The 25,022-nt window shown below is 34.2% G+C and overlaps 5 protein-coding genes across 8 annotated transcripts in view; 3 read left to right on the top strand and 2 right to left on the bottom strand.

Annotated features, from left to right (window-relative positions):
* The first annotated feature begins 108 nt into the window (after positions 1–108).
* Positions 109–6,555, top strand: LOC126756311 (uncharacterized). The gene is made up of 5 exons (XM_050469287.1): positions 109–2,171; positions 2,646–2,755; positions 3,164–3,345; positions 4,235–4,475; positions 6,014–6,555. The coding sequence occupies exons 1-5, from the start codon at positions 111–113 to the stop codon at positions 6,153–6,155; spliced, it is 2,736 nt and encodes a 911-aa protein (XP_050325244.1). The 5' UTR covers positions 109–110; the 3' UTR covers positions 6,156–6,555.
* A 182-nt stretch (positions 6,556–6,737) lies between these two features.
* LOC126756312 (monocarboxylate transporter 9-like) lies at positions 6,738–13,950 on the top strand. 2 transcript variants are annotated; one of them, XM_050469288.1, is made up of 5 exons: positions 6,738–11,922; positions 12,449–12,558; positions 12,620–12,801; positions 12,873–13,113; positions 13,726–13,950. In XM_050469288.1, the coding sequence occupies exons 1-5, from the start codon at positions 10,195–10,197 to the stop codon at positions 13,844–13,846; spliced, it is 2,382 nt and encodes a 793-aa protein (XP_050325245.1). In that variant the 5' UTR covers positions 6,738–10,194; the 3' UTR covers positions 13,847–13,950. The 2 variants fall into 2 exon arrangements, with proteins under 2 accessions (XP_050325245.1, XP_050325246.1); XM_050469289.1 differs by lacking the exon at positions 13,726–13,950 and having other exon boundaries at positions 12,620–12,797; positions 12,873–12,986.
* A 2,332-nt stretch (positions 13,951–16,282) lies between these two features.
* LOC126756322 (ras-related protein Rab-2A) lies at positions 16,283–18,469 on the bottom strand. The gene is made up of 5 exons (XM_050469302.1): positions 18,278–18,469; positions 17,434–17,593; positions 17,220–17,375; positions 16,785–16,965; positions 16,283–16,680 (listed from the first exon to the last, which is right to left on the bottom strand). The coding sequence occupies exons 1-5, from the start codon at positions 18,321–18,323 to the stop codon at positions 16,582–16,584; spliced, it is 642 nt and encodes a 213-aa protein (XP_050325259.1). The 5' UTR covers positions 18,324–18,469; the 3' UTR covers positions 16,283–16,581.
* A 369-nt stretch (positions 18,470–18,838) lies between these two features.
* LOC126756321 (MOB kinase activator-like 4) lies at positions 18,839–21,704 on the top strand. Of its 2 annotated transcripts, XM_050469300.1 has the most exons (5): positions 18,839–18,979; positions 19,054–19,131; positions 19,260–19,423; positions 19,476–19,685; positions 19,879–21,704. In XM_050469300.1, the coding sequence occupies exons 2-5, from the start codon at positions 19,072–19,074 to the stop codon at positions 20,135–20,137; spliced, it is 693 nt and encodes a 230-aa protein (XP_050325257.1). In that variant the 5' UTR covers positions 18,839–18,979; positions 19,054–19,071; the 3' UTR covers positions 20,138–21,704. The 2 variants fall into 2 exon arrangements, with proteins under 2 accessions (XP_050325257.1, XP_050325258.1); XM_050469301.1 differs by having other exon boundaries at positions 18,841–19,131; positions 19,900–21,704.
* Positions 21,695–25,022, bottom strand: part of LOC126756320 (ribonuclease P protein subunit p25-like protein) — a 39,469-nt gene continuing 36,141 nt past the window's right edge. For both annotated transcript variants that reach the window (XM_050469299.1, XM_050469298.1), the window contains 4 exons: positions 24,057–24,203; positions 23,760–23,941; positions 23,551–23,667; positions 21,695–22,262 (listed from right to left, as the gene is read on the bottom strand). In XM_050469299.1, the coding sequence (XP_050325256.1) occupies positions 21,836–22,262; positions 23,551–23,667; positions 23,760–23,941; positions 24,057–24,167 (837 nt within the window). In that variant the 5' untranslated portion in view covers positions 24,168–24,203 and the 3' untranslated portion in view covers positions 21,695–21,835. The remainder of the gene's footprint in view (positions 22,263–23,550; positions 23,668–23,759; positions 23,942–24,056; positions 24,204–25,022) is intronic.

The raw sequence follows: 25,022 nt of genomic DNA, 5'->3' as shown, positions 1-25,022 counted from the left end.
TTAGTGAAAAATAGTAACAGCCATCGTCTGTTATTACATAAGGCACTTGCGTACGTTCATACTGAAAATTCATCTTTTATCCTGTTAAAAATAGTTCACAAAACCTAAAAATGGTTGCGAATCAAACGAATGTTAAAAGTAAACCGGATAATGTAGTCTATCAGACCCTGTCCACGCCAACCGACGTGCAATCAATCGTGGCATCAATAACTCCTACGCCTACACCCACAACAACACCACTAAACAAATCCATTAAACACGATTTCTTTCCCGAGGTAAAATTCTGTGACCTATCGGCAAGCGATTTACATGATGATGACGGCGATTTCGCTGTCAATGAACGGCTCCTAAAACATTGCCTCATCACAGTGAATGACGATAATGTTGGTCTAACCACGACAACAACAACCACCTTTTTAGTGATGGAGGAGAGTGATGTTAAAAAACGTAAGCGTCTTATATCAAACGAATCGGGCGATTCGATTGATTCGAGTTCAACAGATAAAAAGAAGCCAGAGATACCAGATGGCGGTTACGGTTGGGTCGTAGTTTTAGCCTCACTCGTTGTTTCGCTAATTGCTGATGGCTTGTCTTTCTCATTTGGACTTATTAATTCTGAACTGTTGCATTACTTTGGAGAGTCACCCTCGAAAACGGCTTGGATTAGTTCGCTATTCTTTTCGGTACCACTATTAATGGGTCCGATTTGGTCGAATCTGGTTGATAATTATGGCTGTCGTAAAATGACCATATTTGGTGGTTTGCTATCTGCAATCGGATTTGGACTCTCCTCACTTTGTAACTCTGTGGAAATGTTGATGTTGACCTTTGGTATCATATCTGGTTTGGGACTGGGTATTGGTTACGTAACAGCAGTTGTATCAATCGCTTTTTGGTTCGATAAAAAACGAACTTTCGCTACTGGTATTGGTGCTTCTGGAACTGGAATCGGCACCTTCTTGTATGCACCTCTGACCCAATGGCTAATTGATAGTTATGGGTGGCGCGGAGCCACACTCATTCTCGCGGGCACTATGCTGAATACTTGCGTTTGCGGCGCGTTGATGCGTGATCCGGATTGGTTAATAGAAGAAAACCGTCTTGAAAGTCGTTCACAAAGTATGACCACATTTTCGAATTCAAGCGTTTGTCTCGAAGAAATTAAAAAACTGTTGGATACTGGGATAACGAAGGAGGCCGTGCTTGACACGTTGGTAACAAAAAATAACACTGAGGCTAATCAACAAATTAATGATCCACACGAGTTCGTTATGAAACGCTATCGAAGCGAAATCTTCTTACCGACGTTTCTAGGTTCTCAGGATTTAGAATGCGTTTACGAAATCAAGAGCCTCAGTAGGCGTTCACTGAGAAATAAAGAAGGAATGGAAGCACCTTCACGAGAAAATCTATTATCTATGTCTTCAGCTGGGCCCAATCCAACAGCAGCCATTATTGGATCACCCGATGACACAATGATGGGCGGTATTGCTCAAACAGCCGCTGAAGATGCAAGAAAGAGTTTCTTGGCTTCGATAGAAACACTCTCGCCCTCTGAAAAAATTGATCGCGCTACACCATCAGATACATCGTTTTCTTCGCAACAAGCTATGGATGGTGTAAATTCTAAAGCACAACCACGCGAATTCCAACGTAGCTCCCCCATTGATGGCAATATGGCCAACTCACGTTACTCCTTGAATGAAAATTTTTTCAGTGCAAAAAATGCCACTACATCTTTTGTGGACCTTAAACCTAACGGCTTGAGGCACAATTCTGTCGATATATTGAGCGATGAGACTTATTATATGTCAATTAAAAAAAGTAATACAGAACTTGTAAATGGTAATTTAAGAAAACTACACAAAGATGCGGCAATAATTGGAATACCGGAAAATGATGCCAGCATTAAGCCAGCGAAACGTGCACGCACCGATAGCATTAGCGGCATGCGTCGGCTTTCTAAGTCAAAGAAACCGTCGGTTCGACCAAGCTTACGATATAATACATCCTTACGGAACTCCAACTTCCTCAAGAACATGCGTATACACCGCAACTCCATACATTATCGTGGCGCCATGTTAAATACACATCGCTACCGACTGCGCGCATCGTCGTGTCCGAACATTTACCGGAACTCAATGACAACAATCGCGAAAGAAGAAGAAGACGTAAGTTTTATATGTTGTGTTCTACATATGTGGTTGTCCTTATCAATAGAAACTTTTTCACCGTTTGAATAGTGGTTTTCCCCAATCTCAATCGTCCTCCATTAGCCCAGTCAAGATCTTGTAAAATTTTCAAATTACAGTGGCAATGGCAGAAGCCGGTACTACTGTACTTCTCGAAATTTCACTTAGTACATATATTCTCAGCCGATTTTTCAGAAATATTTGGACTGCATAATCACTCCAATCGCTATCTTATTGTGAGACTTTAGTTAGAATTTACTTTTTTCTCAAATTTAATATAACGTGGAGAAGTACTGAAACGTGAACCCAAGTGCAACCGTAAAAACTATTTGTCCCTATTTTGATCCTTGCTCTCATTTCTCTATTATCTGCACTCTGTCTGAAACTATTTCAATATGCTCTTGATTTTAAATAACAATAAAGTGAAGAATTGATAGAATTATATATTTTCAGACCTGGTACGAGAGTATGATCGACACAATGAAGACAGTATTTGATTTTTCATTGTTCGCGGACATGAAATTTACTCTATTCAATTTATCCACATTGTTTCTATTCATTTGGTAAGTAAATTCACTACATTCGTATATAAACACATATCTGGTATTTATTTGCAAGTTTCGATTGGTAACAATAAATATTTTATCCAAAAACAACCCAACATGTCATTACAATGTATTTGGATATGATCATGAAATTTTAAAACAAGGGATGATTAAGCTCAGTCACCTATCATCTCCTCTATGGAAGCAAGAATTTCTGGCACGAGTTATGCGAAAGGAAAATTTTCTTAACCAAAGTAAAAATCGCAACTCAATTGCATATGCGTCGAAGACATGTTAGCGCAGCGTTGCACCGCCAGTGTTGTACATATATTTGTTTGAGCTTGTTCTATTTGTTATACTCGTATTCTTGGCGAATATATAGTATATCAAAGATTAAAAGTTTGTTTTTTCTATTTTTTATCACAGGTTCATTATCCCCTACCTTTATCTGCCGGAGCATATGAAGCTTCATGGCTATGAAACGGCGGATAGCGCACAAATGATTTCGGCCATTGGAATCGCTCAAACCATCGGCATGATCGGTCTGGGTTATGTGGGCGATCGTTCTTGGATGAATGTGAATGTCTGCTATTCGGCGTGTATGGTGGGTAAGTACGAAGTGCAAAAATAGGCAAATGATTAAAGTATTACGTATAGCCTTTATAAAATATGTGAAGGCAAAATAAATAATTTTACTCTACCATGTAGTAAGAATTTATGAGGATAATCAAACTATAATAACAAAATTATGAAATTTGTAAATGAAGAAATGTCCGTCCGTTTGTATAACCGCTATAGGATTCGCCGATTGTGAGGTCTGTCGAGTAAACTAAGTTTATAGCACAGCATGATTGCATAGAAACTTCTCACAAGAGAAAAAGCTCTTAAATGTGGGAGCATAAGGATTGTATTATCAGTTATATGAATATAATGGGTTGTCAAAAAAGTCTTGCAGTATTTTTATTGATTTTTTTTTTTTGTTGAAATTGAAATGAATTTTTGATGACTCATGCCCAGCTCTTGACCGATGCTACAGCTGCTACTATGCCGGTCTCTTTCGACCAATTCAGCGATTTCATCGCAATTTTCGACGACAGGCCTTCCGGAGTGTGGGGCATCTTCGACCACCTCTACACAAGAACGAAAACGTTGAAACCATCGTTGTGCGGTGGAAATGGAAACTGTATCGGGTCCATAAACTGCACAAATTTTATTGGCGGCTTGAGATGCATTTTTGCCTTTATCGTAGTAGTACTGTAAAATATGCCGTATTTTCTCTTTATTTTGCTCCATGTTTGCGACGCTATAACTCACGAACGACTTAAAATGAGCTTTCCCAAGAGGTATAGCATGACCCGATGCGACGAATAAAACTAGAGCTTCGCGCTTTCAACGCCAACTAGCGAAAATACCGCAAGACTTTTTTGACAACCTATATATGTATATTTAATTATATACTCACATACTCATGGCCTTTTACTTTCGTTCTACTTTCAGTTTGTGGCATATCGGTGCTTCTAATGCCGGTTCTTGTAAGCAGTTATATTGGACTGCTGTTGGTGTGCATCATCTTTGGATTCACTTTCGCTAGCTCATTTTCATTTACACCTAGCATTTTGGTCAGTATTGTCGATTTAGATGATTTTACGTGTGCCTATGGACTGGTGCTCTTGGTACAGGGTGTTGGTATGATTGCAGGGCCACCAATTGCAGGCGCTATTTATGAAATGACGCTAAGGTATGTAAGTGCAACCTTGACCAAACTGCAATCCCAAAGAAATAACATCTTACGCAAAACCATAGATATCTACTATTGTGAAATCTAACCGGAAATGAATAGTAGATTATTAATATTGGGTAGTCGAAAAAGTCGCTTCGTATTTCTAATCAGATCAGAATCACTTAAATTTTTTTTATATTTATGATGAACTTTAATGAGCCAAATATGTACTATTTTGGTCGATCACTTTTTTCATCATTGTTAAACTTTTCTGGTTTCTCGGCGAAAAACTGCGAAAAGTAATTTTCACTCCAACTCCATTAAGGGAGTTATGCATTGACCGAAACAAATGGTAGTTCGATGGTGCAATGTCAGGGCTATATAGTGGATGCAACAAAACTTCCCAGCCAAGCTCTCTCAGTTTTAGCCGAGTCATCAAAGATGTGTGTGGTCTAGCGTTGTCCTAATGGAAGACAAAGCCCTTTCGGTTGATCAGTTCTGGCCGTTTTTTTCGATTGCTTGCTTCAATCTCATCCGTTGTTGACAGTAAAATGTGGAATCATCAACCAGGCTGGAGCAGTTCATAGTCGATGATTCCTTTCCAATCCCACCAAATACTCAGCATAACCTTTCGAGGTGTCAATCCTAGATTTGCGACCATTTGTTGAGCTTCACCACTTTTAGACCATGATCTTTTTCGCACATTATTGTCACATTTGATACACTTTTCGTCTCCTGTTACCATTCGCTTCAGAAATGGTTTGATTTCATTTCGTTTCAGCAAGGAATCGCAGATGTTATTATGGTCCATTAAATTTTTCACAGACAATTCATGTGGTACCCAAAAATCGAGCTTCATTTTGAAGCCAGCTTTTTTTAAATGGTTCAAAACCGTTTTATGATGAATGTTAAGTTCTTTAGCGATGTAATGGCTGCTTATGTGACGGTCCTGATCAATCTTTTCCATAATCTCATCGACTTTTTCAACGATATGTCGACCAGAACGAGGTGCATCTTTCACATCGAAATTTCCAGAACGGAAGTGAGTGAACCATTGTTGTGCCACACAAACTGATAGAGCGTCGTCTCCATAAACTTCACAAATTTCATTGGTGGCTTGCGTGGCATTCTTCCCTTTTTCATACAAAAATTTCACAATATAGCGAATTCACTCATTAGTGAACAGCTGTAACTTTTTTCGATGGAGATATACGAACACAACGACTCTATTTACAAAATACGAAAAGATGTTTGTCAGGTTTCCATTATACTTAGCTAACTACATCCTTATGATTCGCCTTCGACATCAATATGTTGAAGTAAAATATTGCTGTTTTGTGAGCCTAAATGTATGCAAATACCATATATGTGTATATACATACAATAATATAACAAAAAAAATAGAAATGTGCATAGGTTTATGTATTTGTGATTTCCCTGGCGATTACACGTAAATGGTCGATAGGGAGTGAAAACTTCTCTTCTAGGTACTTTTAAACGCACTCAATTATGTATGTAACTTAACTAAACCAAATATTAATCTAATCTTTTCACAGATGGGATAACGCATTCTACTTTGCCGGTGTATTTGTTGCCTTATCTGGTGTGGCCTCCTATTTGATAGAATTTTGTGAGAAGCGAGAAAAAGGCAGCGACAGCGATGTCTCCGAGACTAAGAGAACTAATTTAATACATTAAATTACGAATCCCTGATAGAGAATGGGGATGCATGAAATTCCATTAAAAGTTCATAGCAACAAAGTCTTCTGTGTAACATGTACAAGATATGCGTGTACATATGTATGTATGTTTGTACAACAGTATACCATACATTATAATAATTTTATGTATTGTACGTATGTATTTATTAAATTTGAACTGAACCATGCTTACAACTGTTTCTCATGTACTTGACGATTAAAAATTAGAATTTGCAAACGAACATGTATACACTCATAGATAATGCACATTTATTATTATAAAAACAGCACTATATCCAAGTTACTTCGTATCTTTGTGATAACAACAAATACACACACTACAACTTAACGTTTTTTTAACACACTTACATAAATAAATCAAGGAACAGTACAACAGACCAATTTGTGTTCTGTAAATCGATAAAATGAAGAATAAAAACTTAATTGATGATTAATTTGTAAACAGATTGACAGATAGGTGGCAAGGGTTTTCATTTTCTTAATTTTCAATCTGCCAGTTGGAAGGTTTTTACAACGAACGAAAAATTCTAAAAATTATACAATATATAGATTTCAAACATATTTAATGTAAGTATGAATTGCATTTATTTGGTCCTTTACAATTATTTTTGTGTTCTGTATGTTTTTTGTTTGTACACACAGAATGCACAATAAATATGCAGAGAATAAAATAATAATCTGTGAATCAAATAATGCGCAAAATTAATATTATACTCGTATGTATGTAGTCAACGCAACGACAAAAAAATTAACCGTAAGCAATTAAAACGCCCCCACTATGATTTTTTTATTACAATGAACTTAACTTTTTTAAGTGAGTCCATTTGTCCAAGAGAGAAGAATTGCTTAAAACTTTTGATATACATACAAACCAAAAAGGTGAAAACATTCATTTCGCTCAAGAACTATTTACTATATATAAAATAATGGGGATATAAAAACAAATCCATTTTTTTCTAAAGAACTTTAGATAAACACATAAAATATACATACATATACAGTGTGCTCTGGTTAAAGTGAACGTAATTTTTGCACAACAGACTGTGCATAATATTCATTTTCATCAAGGTCCTATTCTATATACGTAATAGCCTTTTATTACACAAGTGTACTCTAGAACATGTTTCTATGCAATTTTGTGACATATTCGACATAAAGTCTGCTAGGACAACGAAAATCATTGTATGTATGTAGAGTATGAAGGCTTGGCCACTTAATTTTGCTAGGTATCTTATATATTGACCAGTGCATACGGTACAATGCCAACCGAAACATTGAAGTCTTACGCAGGCTAGAAGTGTTGACCCATTTGTATGTCACAACATATTATTACAACAAAAAGATGCTGCCGGAGTTGCATTAAGATAACCTCACAGATAGATTAGTCATAGGCACTTTGTTCGACATACTCGGTATCTGTGAACTTGAAAAGTTATAACGAATGGACAGATAGACGGATTTCAACTCGTCTCGCCATCCTGACATGATAATATAATTCTATATAAATCTCGATTAGCTCGTTTATATGAACAAAACTATTATACTCTGCTGCAACTTGTTGCGAAAGTACGTATAAGAATAGACCGCTCATCCAGGTGCGAGTGCACTGTAAGTATGTATGTACATACATATGTATGTATATCCCCACAGGCCAATCAAACTTTACACAAATCAATTATATAATATGCAATATATATTATATTTTACCAAACTGCTTTCAGAAGAATTAATTTAACAACCCACTGATTTTAACTTTAAATAATCGAGTTCATTGGCTATAAATTATATTTTTTAGCTTTTAGTAGCTTGTCCCAACATCTATGTATGTACATACATATATGTATAAAGCGTTAAAGCGAAGATTTTGAAGAAATATCCATGCAACAAAGCATTTTATCGCGTTCGCATACCTTTATTTGCCTTTTGTAAAAACCGAAATAAAAATATTGTGATGAAAACAAAAAACAGGCGAAAGGCACAGCCTTTTAACACTTAAGTTAGTGCACAAAAAGCAAAAAAAATACTTTTATGCCATTATGTAAACATTTATCTAAACATTGTAGACATACACTTGCTCAATATTTTTACGTTTTTCGGATACACTGATAATATTCTTAGATTCACAAATTTCTTTAATTACGCACGATGTATTTTTAACAAACAAACCTATAGTTTTACAAAAAATTCAATTGGGCATGTAATATTGGATTAAAGTATACATCCGTGCGGAATTGTTAGGAGAAAGAGGGAGGGGAGTAAACTGATATCGGCTTAAAACTCTAAAATAGAGGGAAAGACATATTCACACACATGCACATTTACACAAACAGCGACAAAATATTGTATAAACCACTCAAATACTCATTTATAAGGATGTCCACCGTTTATGCTCATTGTACTGTAAAACAGTAATGTTTTAATAAATATAAAATTACGCAATACAAATAAATAATATTAAAATTTTTGAATTTAAAGTAAACAATAACAAACCCGTTATGGACTTCAAGTATTCAGCTAACTAACTGTTTTCATAGGCTTTTGATGAGACATTTATTTTCGAAAAGCTTTCGCTCATCGGGTGCGCCAATTCCAGGGAGGAAAATTAAAACAAAAAACTAGTTTTTCGGTTTCGATCAGCCACTCGGCAGCAACTAGTTCCTTTCATTAGGATTCGCACTCAAACAAAAATAAATATTCCATGAATCTAACCTACATTGCTACTAAGAAGAAAAAATGCTTACTCCTCCCTTATTTGAACACGATTTACCAACAAGTTTCCACTCTGTTATGAATATTGGTATCCATACAAGCATACTGACATACATACTATGTATGTACATATATGCCAACGTATATGAACCTAACAGTAAATTCAACTAGTCCAAGCTAATTGATTCAAGCTCCAATTTATTTTCAATACTCGTTCGGTGTTTCGGTCTGTTCTGTACTATGAGAAAGTGGTGAAGTTGCCTTACGAAGCCTCTGAAAATATTACATCGAAGAAAAGTAGGTCATAAAAGTTGTTAGAACGTTAATAAAATAATGATAAATAATCCACATAATTTATCCTTGATTGTTTAGGCTTTCAGACTCGCACCACGCACACTAAACTCATTAAAATTTTCTTTAAACAGCAAGATTTTGTAATAATTAACAAATCACGATTGGTACAAATCAGAATTCAGAGTCTCCAATTTCGCAAAAGAGTTGAAAATATTTTTAATCAGTTTCTTATCTAGATTAAGTTCAAACTTTCGCATTCTCTCAGAAGAAATGTGTTACGAGAACACCTCTTCTTCCGGCGAGAAAGTCAGTACTTTCATTGTTGATAATCGTATTGGCATTTTTTCAAATTAAAGGCTTTTTGAGCCTGGAATCGCTGTTAGTTCGATCTCAATTGAAATTTTCTATCTACATTACAATTCAGGGTAATCTGTATTAGGTATATCAATTATGTTTTATATACATACTTGTGGCTTTTAAATTAAACAAAAGCTCAATCAGTCCAATACACGCACTTGTCTTCCCTTTGTGTCGAACCATCACTTACTTGTACTTACATATGTGTGTGTAGAAATTCTGTTCCGACAGAGTGCTCCACTCTCAGTTCAGAGCAGCGTCTTTTGTGGACGCGCACAGTTACGAGTAGACTTCCCGAGCTGTGTTATCACCTACGGCGCTGCAGTCGCAATAAGTCCGCCAATTCCATCAGACGAAGTGCGCCATTAGTTTTAGATTCGAAAGTAATCAGAGCGATTCAGACGTTCCGTTACCGCGTGTACATGCTTACAAACGTTTGTGCTAAGAACTGTGATATAAATGTAGAGTGAAAGTAGAAAAGAATCAAATTAATTATGTTACATTGCTAAATATAAGACGAATCTGCCTGCGGCAAAACTCGCTAACAATTTAATTGAACGTAAACAGGATTCAACAAAACATACAAGCAAGTTTAATCTCAGTGCCATTTTAAACAGCCGACTTGCAACTAGTTGTAAAATCAGTAAGAAAACAGCATGGTTTTGGAACATCCAATCGTAGACACAAACAACCCAAATACTAGAGAAATGAGATCGAATACGACACCAGTGATACCAACAGTAAGATGTAATCCATCATACAGCCAACAGGATTGTATTGAGGTTGAATTTCCCAGGCTCTCTACAAGCTGCGACCATGCTATCAATGAGCGTCTGCTGATTTGCTGTCCAATAAGGGTGAACGATGGCAATGACCGCCTGACTACTACAACTAGTAAAGAAACACTCACAATGTTTGATAGCCGTAATGCCACGAGAACGTCGAATCGTCTTATCTCTAATGAATCGGCCGACTCGATAGGTTCGAACTCGATAGATAAGAAGACGCCAGCGGTACCTGATGGTGGTTACGGCTGGATCATTGTAATAGCCTCACTCATTGTTTCTCTAATCGCTGATGGTTTAGGGTTCTCATTTGGTCTGATTAATTCTGAATTGTTAAATTACTTTGGAGAATCCGCTTCAAAGACGGCGTGGATTAGTTCGTTATTCTTTTCGGTACCACTATTAATGGGACCGATTTGGTCGAATCTAGTTGATAAGTATGGCTGTCGTAAAATGACCATATTTGGAGGTTTTCTATCAGCCGTCGGATTTGGTCTCTCCTCACTTTGTAACTCTGTGGAAATGTTGATGTTGACATTTGGTATCATTTCTGGTTTGGGTCTGGGAATAGGATATGTAACAGCAGTTGTATCAATCGCTTTTTGGTTCGATAAGAAACGAACATTCGCTACTGGCATTGCTGCGTCTGGCACGGGAATCGGCACATTATTATATGCACCTCTGACCCAATGGCTTATTGATAGCTACGGTTGGAGAATAGCCACATTAATTCTCGCCGGTACTATGCTGAACACTTGCATCTGTGGTGCATTAATGCGTGCTCCCGATTGGATAAATGGAGAAAAAAAATTAGAAAAGGAAACTCGTTCACAAAGTTTACCCACATCTCCCATTTCTATTATAAACCATAAAGAAAATCCAACGAAGCAAACGTTAAATGATATGATTTTGACTAAAAGTAATGCAAATCTAAGAAAAGAAATCCATGATACCAATTACATGAAACGTTTATATAGCGAGATGCTCATTCCTACCTTCTTGGGATCTCAAAATTTAGATCACGAGTGTAAAGTCAGTAGTCTGTATCCGCATTTGTCACAACGATTTAGAGACGATATGAAATCTTCTTCTCATGGAAATATGCCATCTTTAACATCACATGGACCCAAGAAAACAGCAGTCATTATAGAGTCCCAAATTAACGCACTCATGGGTGACATTACTGAGACTACAATTGAAGTCGAGCAGTTAAATATAGAATCTATTGACGCCGAGTATAATAAACAGTTATCAAATGAGACTGCCCGTAGATTAAATAATAACGGTTCTTCACTAATTTTGGAAGATAATGTAAAAAATCTGACTAATTGTACAAATATTTTGAAGCTGGAAAATGATGTTTTCAAAGACTCAAAACATTATGTAGAAGCTCATAGCCCACCAATGAAGTTAATATCGCGCTTGAATCTACGACAAACTAGCTCAATACCAAGTGCCAATCTCCAGAAGAATATGCGAATACACAATAATATCTCACGTGACCGTAGTACAACCTTGAAACCATATTTTCGCCGTACGACTTCCTGTCCGAATATCTTTCGGCACTCGACAGCGGTACATGCAAAGGTGAAAGAAGACGTAAGTAAACTTTATAGATTGAGGGTAAACGCCACGAAATAAATTTGACTAATCCTATAATGTGTAGGAGTGGAGTAGGACAATTCTTTTACGTGTATTGTTATTCTTTTTTGGAAGCGATTTTTCCACCTTTTCCTGATTATATTCTTTATCATAGCTCAAAACCAAATAAAGTAGTCCAAAAGGGAAAGGCTTACAGCCTTTAAAATTAGCATTTCCTTATTGTACATAAGCAAGGTATGAAACTCTTTGAAACGGTACCACCGATGAAGAAATTTACCACCCTTTGTTAAATAAAATTGGGATTCCTGTGCATTTTGACAAGGAAATGTGTTTATTGTTATTATATAGGAACAAGTATGATGCAATGTCCTGTGGTGTTTCGGATTATATATACATACTATGTAGGTATATAATTATAATAGTACTTAGCGTACATAGAGATGTTTAAGTATACATACTATATGTACTCATATAGATAGAAAAATTCATTTTGAATTTATTTATTGTATTACCTGTTTTGCAGACTTGGTACGAATATGCGGTTGGCGCCATGAAATCGACGTTTAATTTCTCATTATTTGCAAATGCGAAATTTACACTATTTAATTTGTCAATATTATTTTTGTTCATTTGGTAAGCGAGAGTTTCAACGAACAAAAAACAGTTCCACTAATACTGGCAATCACAATTATAGGTTCATGATACCATATCTTTATCTGCCGGAGCATATGAAAATCCACGGTTACGAAGCAGTGGACAGTGCGCATATGATTTCGGTTATTGGAATCGCGCAAACCATAGGCATGATCGGTCTGGGTTATGTGGGTGATCGTTCTTGGATGAATGTGAATATCTGCTATTCGGCGTGTATGGTAGGTGAGTGATATATTGTTTATAATATAACTGATATACTGCTTCTTTGTCATTAATATATTCATCTTTTTTAGTTTGTGGAATCGCGGTGCTTCTAATGCCACTCGTGGTGAACACCTATGTTGGACTCTTGCTAGCTTGTATAGCCTTCGGTTTCACATTCGCCAGTTCTTATTCGCTTACGCCAAGCATTTGCGTCAGAATTGTGAATTTAGAAGATTTTACTCGCGCCTATGGTTTGGTGCTGTTGGTTCAAGGCGTCGGTATGATAGTGGGACCACCGATTGCTGGCGCAATTTTTGAAATGACGCTGAGGTGAGTTAAAATCAATTTATATAGTGATTGCTTTTGGAAACCCCTCTCTCCACGCCTCGCTTTAATTCTAAAACTGAGATAATCTGCTGTCTGGCTGCCTTATATTTATGTATATAAAATACGTTCGTATACCTTAGAAGCCATGTAAACAAAAATTTATCAGAAGCGATGCAAAGATGTAGAAAAGACTCAGTCATCAGCAATCCGAATGAAAAACCAATTCTGCTATCAATAATAAAATCTAGTGGTGTTGATTAGACTGTACCCTATATTATAGATTATTTTATTCAACTTGAAAAATATGTAAATTTGCGCAGGTGTAGGGAAGGTTTTTTTTATAGGAGAAACGAAGCATTGCCATTTTTAAGGTATTTTGCGAACTTGAAATCTTTACAATTGTATATATGTATGTATACAATTGTATATATGTATGTATATACGCGTTCAAGATCTCAGACCGGACATTTGGTGCTTCTTCTGAAAATCTCATTTTGGAGTTTTATTCTAGTCCTAATCTATTCTAATAAAATTCAATCCAAGCTAATAAACAATTCTTATTTACAATTCCATTTACATTACCGAATAAACTATGTATATGCTTTCCGATTGCAGATGGGACGACGCATTCTATTTCGCCGGAGCGTTTATAGTCTTATCTGGAGCGGCCTCCTACCTGATAGAATTCTGCGACAAGGGAGAGAAAGTCAGATCCAGTGATGTATCCGAAATATAGAAATTTTTTTGGCTGACAAATTTGTTATAGTTTCTAAGTTTTTTGTAATTTATTATATCTACCTCAGGAGAAATACACGTTAGTTTTTATTGTCATTCATCTAATTGTACATTAATTTAATAAGAAAACTGAAAAGCGGCACCTGTTTCTATTACGGTAAGTAAATTATCTCAATTACATATTGCTCCTAGTTCCTAGAGAAACTCATATATAGGGCGAGGGAGCTTAGGTAGGTAGGTAGGAATGCAGCCCTATCGGGCTCAATTAGCACTTGATGTGCCATTTTGATACACTATTCGTAGAACCTCCTGTATCTGCTATTACGTTTCACCTTTTCTCTCAAACCATTTTGAGGTTTCGATGAAACTACTTATGTCCGATATGCTTTTAGTGGAAATCCATTTAAGGTTTGGTGCTTGATGGATTCCAAGTGTTTTGTGTCGGATATGTGCTAGAGATGGGCATTCGCAGAGAAAGTGGAAGATTGTTTCCTTGTTCCCTGCTACTCCGCAGCCATGGCAGATGCCGTTGTAGGGCATACCCATTTTGGATGCATGTTCACCAAATGGCCAGTGCCCTGTTGTGGTAGCTGTTACTCTGTAAATGCTTTTTCTTGACCTATTTAATAAGTCGTTGATTCTTTTCCTGTCATATTTTGGCCATAATTGTTTCGTTATGACGCATTTTGTAATGTTTTTCCACCTGTTATTTGCAACTTGTTGAAATTGTATGGAGGTTAGATGAGTGAGATTCATTGAACATGTAAACTCACACCTAACGAATATCCCAATAAAATAATTAAAAAATAAGTGTGCGAGACTCGGAATATACATATATGCATATATGTATGTAACTATTGAATAAATTACTGAAAGCACTCCTAAGATATCACGCTACGAGTGGATATCCAGAGGATCTGCCCGCCAACTTCAGCATAACAAAAAATAATATTCCGCAAGCAAAAGGGTATACATTTCATCTGATTGTAAGTGTATTTATTTGTTTAATTTTATTTAGTCACATATCAAACTTTAATTATCTTAAAATAATTTTTCTGCAATATTTATCTCATATTTTGTTCGCAATATTTTGTGTAAAATTATCAATTCAAAAATATCCATTAATGCAAATATTCGCGTGTAAATATGTATGTAGGTATGTAAGGTTTATAAGTTTAAGTATAATTTATTATATATTTCATGGTTGTGTTTAAATAAATTCATTTATTTTATGCGCTTAAATAATTTAGAAAATAACCATTCCTTACAGTAAATAGACGGGAACCAAGAAAAGAACAAAATATAAATTAGAATTTGTAAGCACAGACAATCCAGTCAAGAAATCTATATAATCGAGAAGTTTTTCATTTATTTAACCATTATTTGCCACTTCCCTTACGATTTTTTTGTTTTAATATTCAAATGTTTTTTATGCACACCTACAGTTCCAGTGTAAATTTGTTAACGCATTAAAATTTTCCAAAAAACAACAATATACAATATAAAAAATAATACAACAATAACACAAAACAACGCAAAGACAAGCAAAAGACGTCTGCTATATATTATAATATACTTATATAAGAAAATGTATACCGATAACTTTTTAAGTGATTTTGAATGTATTCATGTAAATACAGTAATTAAGTCCGTATATAATTTTAATCCTTGTTTCTAGAATTTACTTATATAAAACAGTGTATTTTTTCTGGATTATTATAGTGTTAGTGTTTTTGTTTCGCATATTTTTATAGAGTATATGTGTTATATTTTAATTGTTCCTAGGTATTGTAAGATCAATCGTTAATTACCAATTAATAATTATATTAAAAGGTTTAATTATATGCTTGTAGTATTTAGTTTTGGTATTTTTAAAAGCCCTTATAACACTTTTGGTTTTTGTCTCTTTTGTTTAATTCTAATAGCTTGTATTGCCCGCATTAATCTTTAAGCGTTTAAAATTATGATGAACGTTTGCGCGAAGTTTGCGAAATTTGTGAAATGAGAAAAAGAACGTCACCGCGTCACCAGCAGCACCAGTCAAAATCGTTAATTAAGGTTGGAGCCCAGATTATTGTTCATTGACTTTTTTGGTGACTATTGGAAACTCACGGCATACATAGTTATTTTTAAAACGTTTTCCAAAATTCACCAATTTATAAGTTTTTTCAAAGTAGTAACTTTTTCTTACAAACAGTTTCCGTGGTGTAAAACAACCATGTATTTAGAAATAATATTCCAGTGATTTTGAAAATTTAAATGTACCATTCCATTTTCATTTTCACACTGTTGGTTATTATAGCAAAAAAAGATAAACGGCTTTATGTATGTATATTTTGTTTCAGTTCAGTTCAGTTAAGCACATAATTCAAAAACTTCTCTGCTTAAACTCCGGACACTTTCCATAATAAGTGTAATAATCTCATAGCCAGTTAAATAAGTTTTAAAGACTTTATTTGGTTTTGATTTTCTATTTGCGTGCTGTTGATCTACTGATATATGCTTATATGTTTTTTAGATTCGTTCATATCTTATATTATAAGAATATTTTGAAATGCCGGTTTTCCGTTACACACATTTCACTTTTAGTTGATTTAAAATAAAAAACAACATAAACAAAATTAAACAAAAATATAATAAACTTGTGAAGTAAGGAAAATATCTAGTTAATAGTTATATTGGTTTTGTATATGTTAGAAAAAATCACTAACTTCAGCCGCAGCTGTGAAGTGCCACTTAACAGCAGCCGCTACTAGCCGATCCAGCTTGATTACCAGCACCCGGCAGTGAGGGATTCGTTGGGGAATGCTGTTGTCCAATCTTAATGCCATTTGCCTGTAAACATACAAGAAATATAATATTTCAAATTTGCATTATTTATATATTATTGTATTATTTTTACAAAAATTAATAAATCTTTATATAAATTTAGTAATCACCTCATTGTTTATATCGAAAACACCTTCTTGTATTTTCTCGTAAATCTCTTTCGCTGTATTAATAAACGCTTCCTCTACATTGGCAGCTGTGCGAGCTGACGTTTCCATAAATACTAGACCATGTTCGCGTGCAAAAGCTTCACCCTCCTCCTTTTTAACTTCACGTCGTGAATCCAAATCACTATGCAAAATATAATAGCTTATCATTGAGGGTAAATACAAATATAGATTTGTAAATAATTCTATGTATACCACAAGTATATATATATGTTTGTGCAAACAGAATGGAGATAAACTTTAGGAGAATGAATCATCATATATATGTGGGGTTAAAAGCTAATAAAAAGGTTTTGCAAATTCAAAATATTCATACATATGTATATACATACATACGTATATTAATAAAGCATATCCAACTAGATATTTATTACAGACCTCTTGTTGCCAATTAGCATAATGACCATATTTGAGTTCGAATGTTGGCGCGCATCCTCCAGCCATGTAGTCAAATGATTAAAGGTTTCACGACGGGTGATGTCATACACCAACAAAGCTCCGGCTGCTCCACGGTAATATGAACGAGTAATTGATCTGAAAGGTACATCGAAATTGTTTAAATTTTTATTAAATCGGCCGTTTAACATTATACCTAAACGCTTCCTGGCCAGCCGTGTCCCAGATTTGTAGTTTGATTTGTTTGCCGTCAATCGTAATCATGCGTGCCCCAAATTCCACGCCAATCGTCAAATCATGCACAGGTTGGAAGCGTTTGTCGGTGAACTGAAGTAGAAGGCATGACTTTCCGACACCTTAGAAGAAAATAACAATAATTAGTAATAATAATGTCATTATATAAATATGCGATAATTTAATCATAAATATTTGTATCTTTTATACTAATCACACAGTTATTTTTCTTTTGTATGTTTGTTTAGGTATGCGAACATAACAGAAATTTAATTATTTTCATTTGCAAAATTAAGTTAATATGACCGTGTAAAGTTAAAAAAAAACAATAAACGAGTAGCTAGATATTTTATATATGACAAACAGTTTTTAAATCACAATAAATATTAAAGATTAACTTGTATTTTATTACCATATTATTAATAAATTTATAAGGAAACTTAGAACAATACCGATACCCTTTGTTCAATTTTATTAAGTATTATCTATGTATGCTAGAACACAGCAACAATGTCAAAATATCGATTTTCCAAAAAGGTTTTCAAGGTACATGTCACCCTCTGCTTTCGTCATCACACGAGTATCAACTAATGAAAATAATCTAAGCAGCTGCTAATATTCGTGTAACATAAAAAAAAAACATAAAACTTTTAAATGTCTTCTTTTTGGTTAAAAATTAATGTTTTGACTCTACGTTTAATATGCACTGGCTAAACATTTTGCAAAAAGAACTCATTGTCATAATTTTCATTTAATTTATTTGTGTACACAATTGACAGTTTTCATTAAACAATTTATAGACTCACCAGTATCGCCAATGATAATATATTTAAATAAATATGCGTACGACATTTTCTCTTTTGAATTCCTGATTTTCTTATTTGTAAATATCACAAAAATTAGTTATTTTACTTAATTTTCGCACAATAGAAACGCAATTTATGTTACAGTCAGAATCGTCTTTTCACTTTCCTATCCTTTGTCTTTTTATTTTCAGTATTGAGATTAATGCTGCCACACGTATTTCATGTGGATTTCGTCGCACGAAAGCAGTTCACAACGGTGCTACAAAATATTTATTTATGTGTAGTTAACCGGACTAACTCTGAATTACATGCAAAATAAAAAAGAAACAAATATTAATAATACTCTTAAATTATTAAAAATATAATTCAGTAGCTCTGACTACGTGTCTACGAAAAATAAATAAATAAAATAATAATTATAACACAAATGTTACGTCGTAGTTGAAGTGACACTCCTCCATCGTAAATATTTTTTGTTACGTTAAATTCAACCCTGTAATGAATGTATCTCATACAACCACTCTGAATCAATGAACGGAGGAGTTGTCAAAAATTTTCACAAACGAGAAATTAGTGGAAAGAGGATTACGATAAACTAAAGATTTTTCATATGAAAGACTACTCTTAATATACTAAATTTAAAACGAATATTTATTGAAATTAAATTAAATTATATTATCAAATATTTAAATTCTTATAGTGGTAGTATAAAACTGATTAACACGCCCATAATAGGGAACAAACACTTCACTTGCCTTTCTTTTTTTCTTAAAAAGGGAAGAGTCTAAAGAAACATGAAGATGGCGGACAGCACGACGATTCTGCGAAGAAACAGACCAGGAACAAAAGCAAAGGTTTGTAGGAAGGAAGTGCTAAAGTGATTAGTCTTTATTATGTGAATACAGTTTCCATTCAATCAGAGTTAGACCTAACATGTAGTCGAAGCATATGGTGAAAAAGTAGAAACGAATTTACTTTGCAGGATTTCTCTCGCTGGGCGGATGAACCATTAGAAGAAATGGATAGCACTTTGGCTGTACAACAATACATTCAGCAACTGATCAAACGTGATCCATCAAATGTTGAGTTAATTTTGACAATGCCAGAAGCTCAAGATGAAGGGGTTTGGAAATACGAACATCTCAGGTGAATATTTAACATACGATTTTTAGATCATTAAATTTTACTTTTCGTATAGACAATTTTGTATGGAACTAAATGGACTGGCTGTTCGTTTGCAAAAACAATGCTCACCTACGACATGCACACAAATGACGGCCACCGATCAATGGATATTCCTATGTGCTGCACATAAAACCCCAAAAGAATGCCCCGCCATTGATTATACACGACATACACTGGACGGCGCAGCATGTCTCTTGAATAGTAATAAATACTTCCCAAGCAGGTAAACATAATGCCAGTTATTAGTAAGGCGAAGGTCAGAAGACAGATATTCAGAAGTTAGATTGAGCGTTCTCTGCATTTAATGTGCCCCGCTATTAAAACAACTATTAATTGCTTGAATTACCCTATTCTTTTTCTTTTTATTTACAAAATTGTAGTATTTATAGTTATATAAGTTATTGCTTAAATTTCAGTATTTTTACACTTTTCGCTAGGGTTTCAATCAAGGAGTCATCAGTGACCAAATTAGGTTCAGTGTGTCGTCGTGTTTACCGAATATTTTCCCATGCGTATTTTCATCACCGGCGAATATTTGATGAATTTGAGGCTGAAACGTATTTATGTCATCGCTTCACTCATTTTGTCACGAAGTATAATCTCATGTCCAAGGAGAATCTGATTGTTCCAATTAACGAAGAGGAAACTGCAACACCTGGAGAGAGTGAAGCTTAGGACTTTTATATTCAGAGCTTGGAAAATTGTGTGTAAATGCATATGCAACAAACAAATGCAACATATTTATATCCAACACAATACAGCGCAATCTGAAAACAAAGGCGTATGAGAAATGCTCATACAACAGTAACAACAAAACAATAATAACTAGAAAAATCATAATTAGAAAGCAAGTCATTAAAACATTATAACCACAATAAAAATAATTATGAAATTTATTAATGAAAAATATGTATTAAAATATAAAAAAGACCGGAAATCAAAGCAATCTTTTTTGCGAAATTATAATGAAAATTCAGAAGAAAGAAAATGCAAAAGAAGGAAGAGCAGTATGTATGAGAAATCCTCATTGTGGAATTTTTCTCAATGTGGCAAATTATTCTTCTATAATCTATATATTGTCTGGAAGCAAAATAAAACATTTAATAAAATGTCTTTAAATTATAAAAAAGGATGAAACCTTCAAAACTCGATTAAAAAAAGGTATTCTGTTAATATCCCTTTGATAATGCCGTGGCAAAAATTTAACATTAAGCAGAGTATTGGCAGAATTTATTCTAATAAAAATAATAAGTCTAATTAATTGCTTTAAAATTTCTTTAGTATAATTTAATTGAAAATTGCAATGTGTGCTATTGAAATTTTTGTTTGCTATATAGTAACAAAAATCTATTTATAGATTTTAAAGCAGAATATAGAAATTGGTTCTTTGTTTTAGTGTCAGTACACGTAAATTCCCAAATATATATATTCTGAGCAAACATTTAACATTTTTTATTTTACATCGAAAATATTGTTTTAATTATGTATTAGTTGTCGAAAGAACATGCGATGATGATCGTGAGGGATTTATTTAATCTAAACTCGTCGAGAATCAGTCATTGTAATTAGTTAATCTCGCAATTTCATAAGCAGCATACTGAAGCTAAACGTTAACTATATGTCATAAAATGTGCTGTTCATTTTCGAAATATTTTATTTATAGTAAACATAAAAAAATTAAATATAATATATCGACATAGTAGATTCTTTTTTAATGATCAAATTATTTAAAAGTGATTGAAACATCCAACAAATTAGATACAAAACAAAAAAAAGTATACGTATATATATTTATATGTAGTCTCCACTTTTGATTATTTAACAATAGATACAAAGTAACAACCATAAATACAACATACATAAATTTAATATGCGGAAAAATTTAATAAACAGCAATAAATGAAAAAATATGTAATAAACCTGTAATGAATATAAAAACTAAGGAATAAAAAAAACTTATGTAAGATATCAGTTTGAATACCTTTCTAGCAGTAGTATTTACACATAAAGCAGTTTTTGTTATGAACTTATTTCTCATTCCTCATAGAAAATACCCCAGATTTTTATCACAGCTTTCCTAGAAAATTTGATACCTAGGAACCCCAAAAATTTTTTTCTGACAATTAGATCAAGGACTATCTGCCAGTTATTTCTGTATCTACTACATCAACATTTATTGTCATCAACTAGTGCTTTAATATATCTAAAATATAGTTAAATACACGAACAGAATTAAATGTTATCTTTGTGGTATATTTTTCAAATATTTTTTTAACTATATCATAAAAAGTTATAATTGCGCCGTTGTGTTGCACGCATGATTAAGATCTGCTTTTCCTTAATTTTCACAAATCAAATTAACCCATTTCTTAATCAAGATTCCATAGTGTCTATACAACTTGAAATATTAGTAGGCGGCGCAGATGTGGCACCTGATGTTCCAACTTCCATCTGCGTAGCCTGGGCAGATTGCTGTTGTAGTTTCGCACTTTGCTTTCTTTCAGCTCGTTGCTGACGATGTTGACCATTACTGTTATTATGTCGTAGCTCAGTACGATTTTTATTTGGATTTTGCGATTTCTGTTGCCTTTCGCTTTGCTCTTTTCTTTGCAAATCCTTTACCTTCTCTTGTCGCGCAACCTGGCTTTGGGGTCTTTCCTTAGACAACCGTTTTTGTTCATGTTGCCGTCGCTGTCTCAAGCCTTCGCTATTTTGTCCTATTTGTTGTGTCTGTCTTTGTTGTTGCGTGGTGGAGCTCGGGCATCTCCAGTACTCAGTCGTCGTATTGGGCTTCTGAATACTGTGGTGGAAAAAAGAAATAAACGGATAATTAGAATGAAAAAATACTGAAAATTAATTTTATATTTTCGGGATTGGTTGAGGTTTAAACGAATAGCTTATACTCTCGCAATTCGTTTGGATCAAAGATGAGTAAATACTTGCAAGTGTTGGTAAAACGTTATATTAAAAAAGTAAAAATTCATTTTTCGAAGAAACTTAATGGGTATTAATCATAACATTCGTAGACTCCGTTAGTTTTAACACATTTTTCTCCATGTCGGAGACATTTACCTTAAAATCAACCTAATTAATAAAAATTTAATATATTGTATATGAGGAAAAAGGCAACAAATATAAAACACTATTACATGCAATTTTATGAAGATAACTCATACTCTGACTGACATATTCGACATAAAGTCTGCTACAATAATGAAAATCCATATAATTAGAAGCTAGGTAATTCACGGACCGATTTCATACATTCTCGATATTAAACTAGAGTTTATCCGATACACACTGTATGAAGAAGAGCTAAACACACTTGTTGTCAACAAGTTTGATTGATCTAGGTCGAGTGGACATTAAGCTTAATTACAGTTTTGTATCTTCTGTATTTTGTGGCCGTGTCAGATGGACGATCGGACAGACAGTTACTTTGATTTCAACTTCATTATGCGTTCTAAAGTTATTCAATATGTATGTGATGAATATTAACAGATGGGTAACATTCTTGGCTAAAAAATTAAACACAGATTCGATGCGTAATGCCAGAGTAAAGTTTTAAATTCAAACTGGAACAAAGCCAAAACAAGAGGTAGGATGGCATAACATTCGAGAGATTCTTTATAAAACTTGGGAATGTAATATGGCATCTTGTTGAAGATATTATGCAAATTAAAAACACACTACATTGGGAAATGGTTAGCTGCAATGCTTACAAAATTATATAAAAAACTTGGATCTTATCACCAGACGAGATATTTTACTGATATTTTTATAACTCAATATAAACTTATATTTTTTATTGTAAAACTTGAATATCTATATGCCGTACTTATTTGCAAGTTGAATTTTTTGATTAGAGCATGATGGACTCATCCAAGAAAAGAGTAAGGGGAACATCATTTTCTTGGCAGATTAGTGTAACACTTTTACCGGTACGATTTACAACCGACTAAGTTTTTAGAATATCTTTTCATAGCCTCATCGATGTGAAATCACCGAAGTTGTATCATAATGGTCGGAATATGTGTATCAACCAGCATGAAGGATCTATTGTGTAAGTAAAACGTTACTGAACTTACTCGCCAATGCTCTCATCGATTGGATCCAACGTCATCAGTATGTGTAAGCTGGGCACCTTTCGTTTAGCTATAATCGGCTCTAAACCGTCCATCTGCGGCACCCAATGCTCTTCATTTCTATAAAATAATGCACGAATTGTATATAAATCTGTTACATGTACATTGATAAGCATTTAATTATATTTATTAATATATATTATCTTACTTACGTAACTTGATCCATGCGGGTCAACTGATACAACGGATAGCTTCGCTTCAATACTTCTGCACAAGAAACCGTCTTCACCACACCGCCACCCACACCGCTCCAAACGACTGTTCGATATTCGCCATTGTCCAAAGCATTTTTGGCATAGTTAATAACATTCGGTACTTTAGTACCCCCTCTTACCTACATATTGTACATACATATGCACATACAAGAGTACACAAAATTGTGGGTAAATTTGTATTAAAAATGAGCATACAGTTCATATTTACATATATATATGTATGTATGTACGTACGCGCATCCAAAGAAAGTCCTTTTGTGGCAACTTGGACAAACAATCAGCGAATGGCAAGTCATCTTTGGTTAACTCCTGCTCGATATTTTCACCTTTCCGATAGTGCATCATATTTTACGTTTTTTTGTTTTGCTTATTGAATTGAGACTACAATGGAAAGATAAAGAAAATCCATTCGTTAATACATACAGGTATAAACACGTGAAAGTTTTAGTGGTTCCAACTGGTCATTAGTGCGCACGGAAGCGGTAGAGCGTAGTGCATAATTGATTTACAAGCTGTGGGTGTGCCAGTTGGCGGCCAATGAATGAATTCAGTGTGCCTATCAAGCTATGTCTTTGCCATGTCGTTCCTCTTCTTCGTGGATTATTTCGTTTAAGGAATTTGTAAAACAATTTCCTACAATAAATTAGGTTAGCAGAGCCAAGGACACTGAATGGTTAAAGAAAACGACGCCTGTTGGCTCAAATAAATGAGAGCAACCACTTTCATGGAAAATTTTAATTTCTTTCAACCTGTTGCCGAGAGAAAGTTTTAAAATAAAACGAAAGCCAATAAGCACGATTCGAAACGCTCATTGCGTATGTTTATAGCAGTAGTTATCTGTGAAATAACTTCACCGATCTATGTTCATAAATATATAAGGTTAAATTCTGCTCAAAATATCGGTAGGTTTATTGCATAATATTAAAAAGATGAAGGATGTATGTATATAGACAGTTGCTCTTGTTGTTATCAATAAATTTTGAAACTAATAATGTAAATATTAATTCAGATTTATTTGAAAAGCCGTTGAAATATTGAAAAAATCCCACTTTTTTCTTCTTCTTAGTGCTAGTCTTCTTACTAAGACAACTAATTAAAAAAAATAACAACAACTCTCAAATCTACACATGTACTAATGACGAAATTACTCCTTAATTGAAAAATAGCTATGCAAAAGAACGGCATTGAAGGCAACGTAAT

Source organism: Bactrocera neohumeralis, chromosome 4, assembly GCF_024586455.1.
Source record: "Bactrocera neohumeralis isolate Rockhampton chromosome 4, APGP_CSIRO_Bneo_wtdbg2-racon-allhic-juicebox.fasta_v2, whole genome shotgun sequence".
Taxonomy (NCBI): Eukaryota; Metazoa; Arthropoda; class Insecta; order Diptera; family Tephritidae; genus Bactrocera; species Bactrocera neohumeralis.
This window is presented reverse-complemented; position numbering and strand designations above follow the sequence as displayed.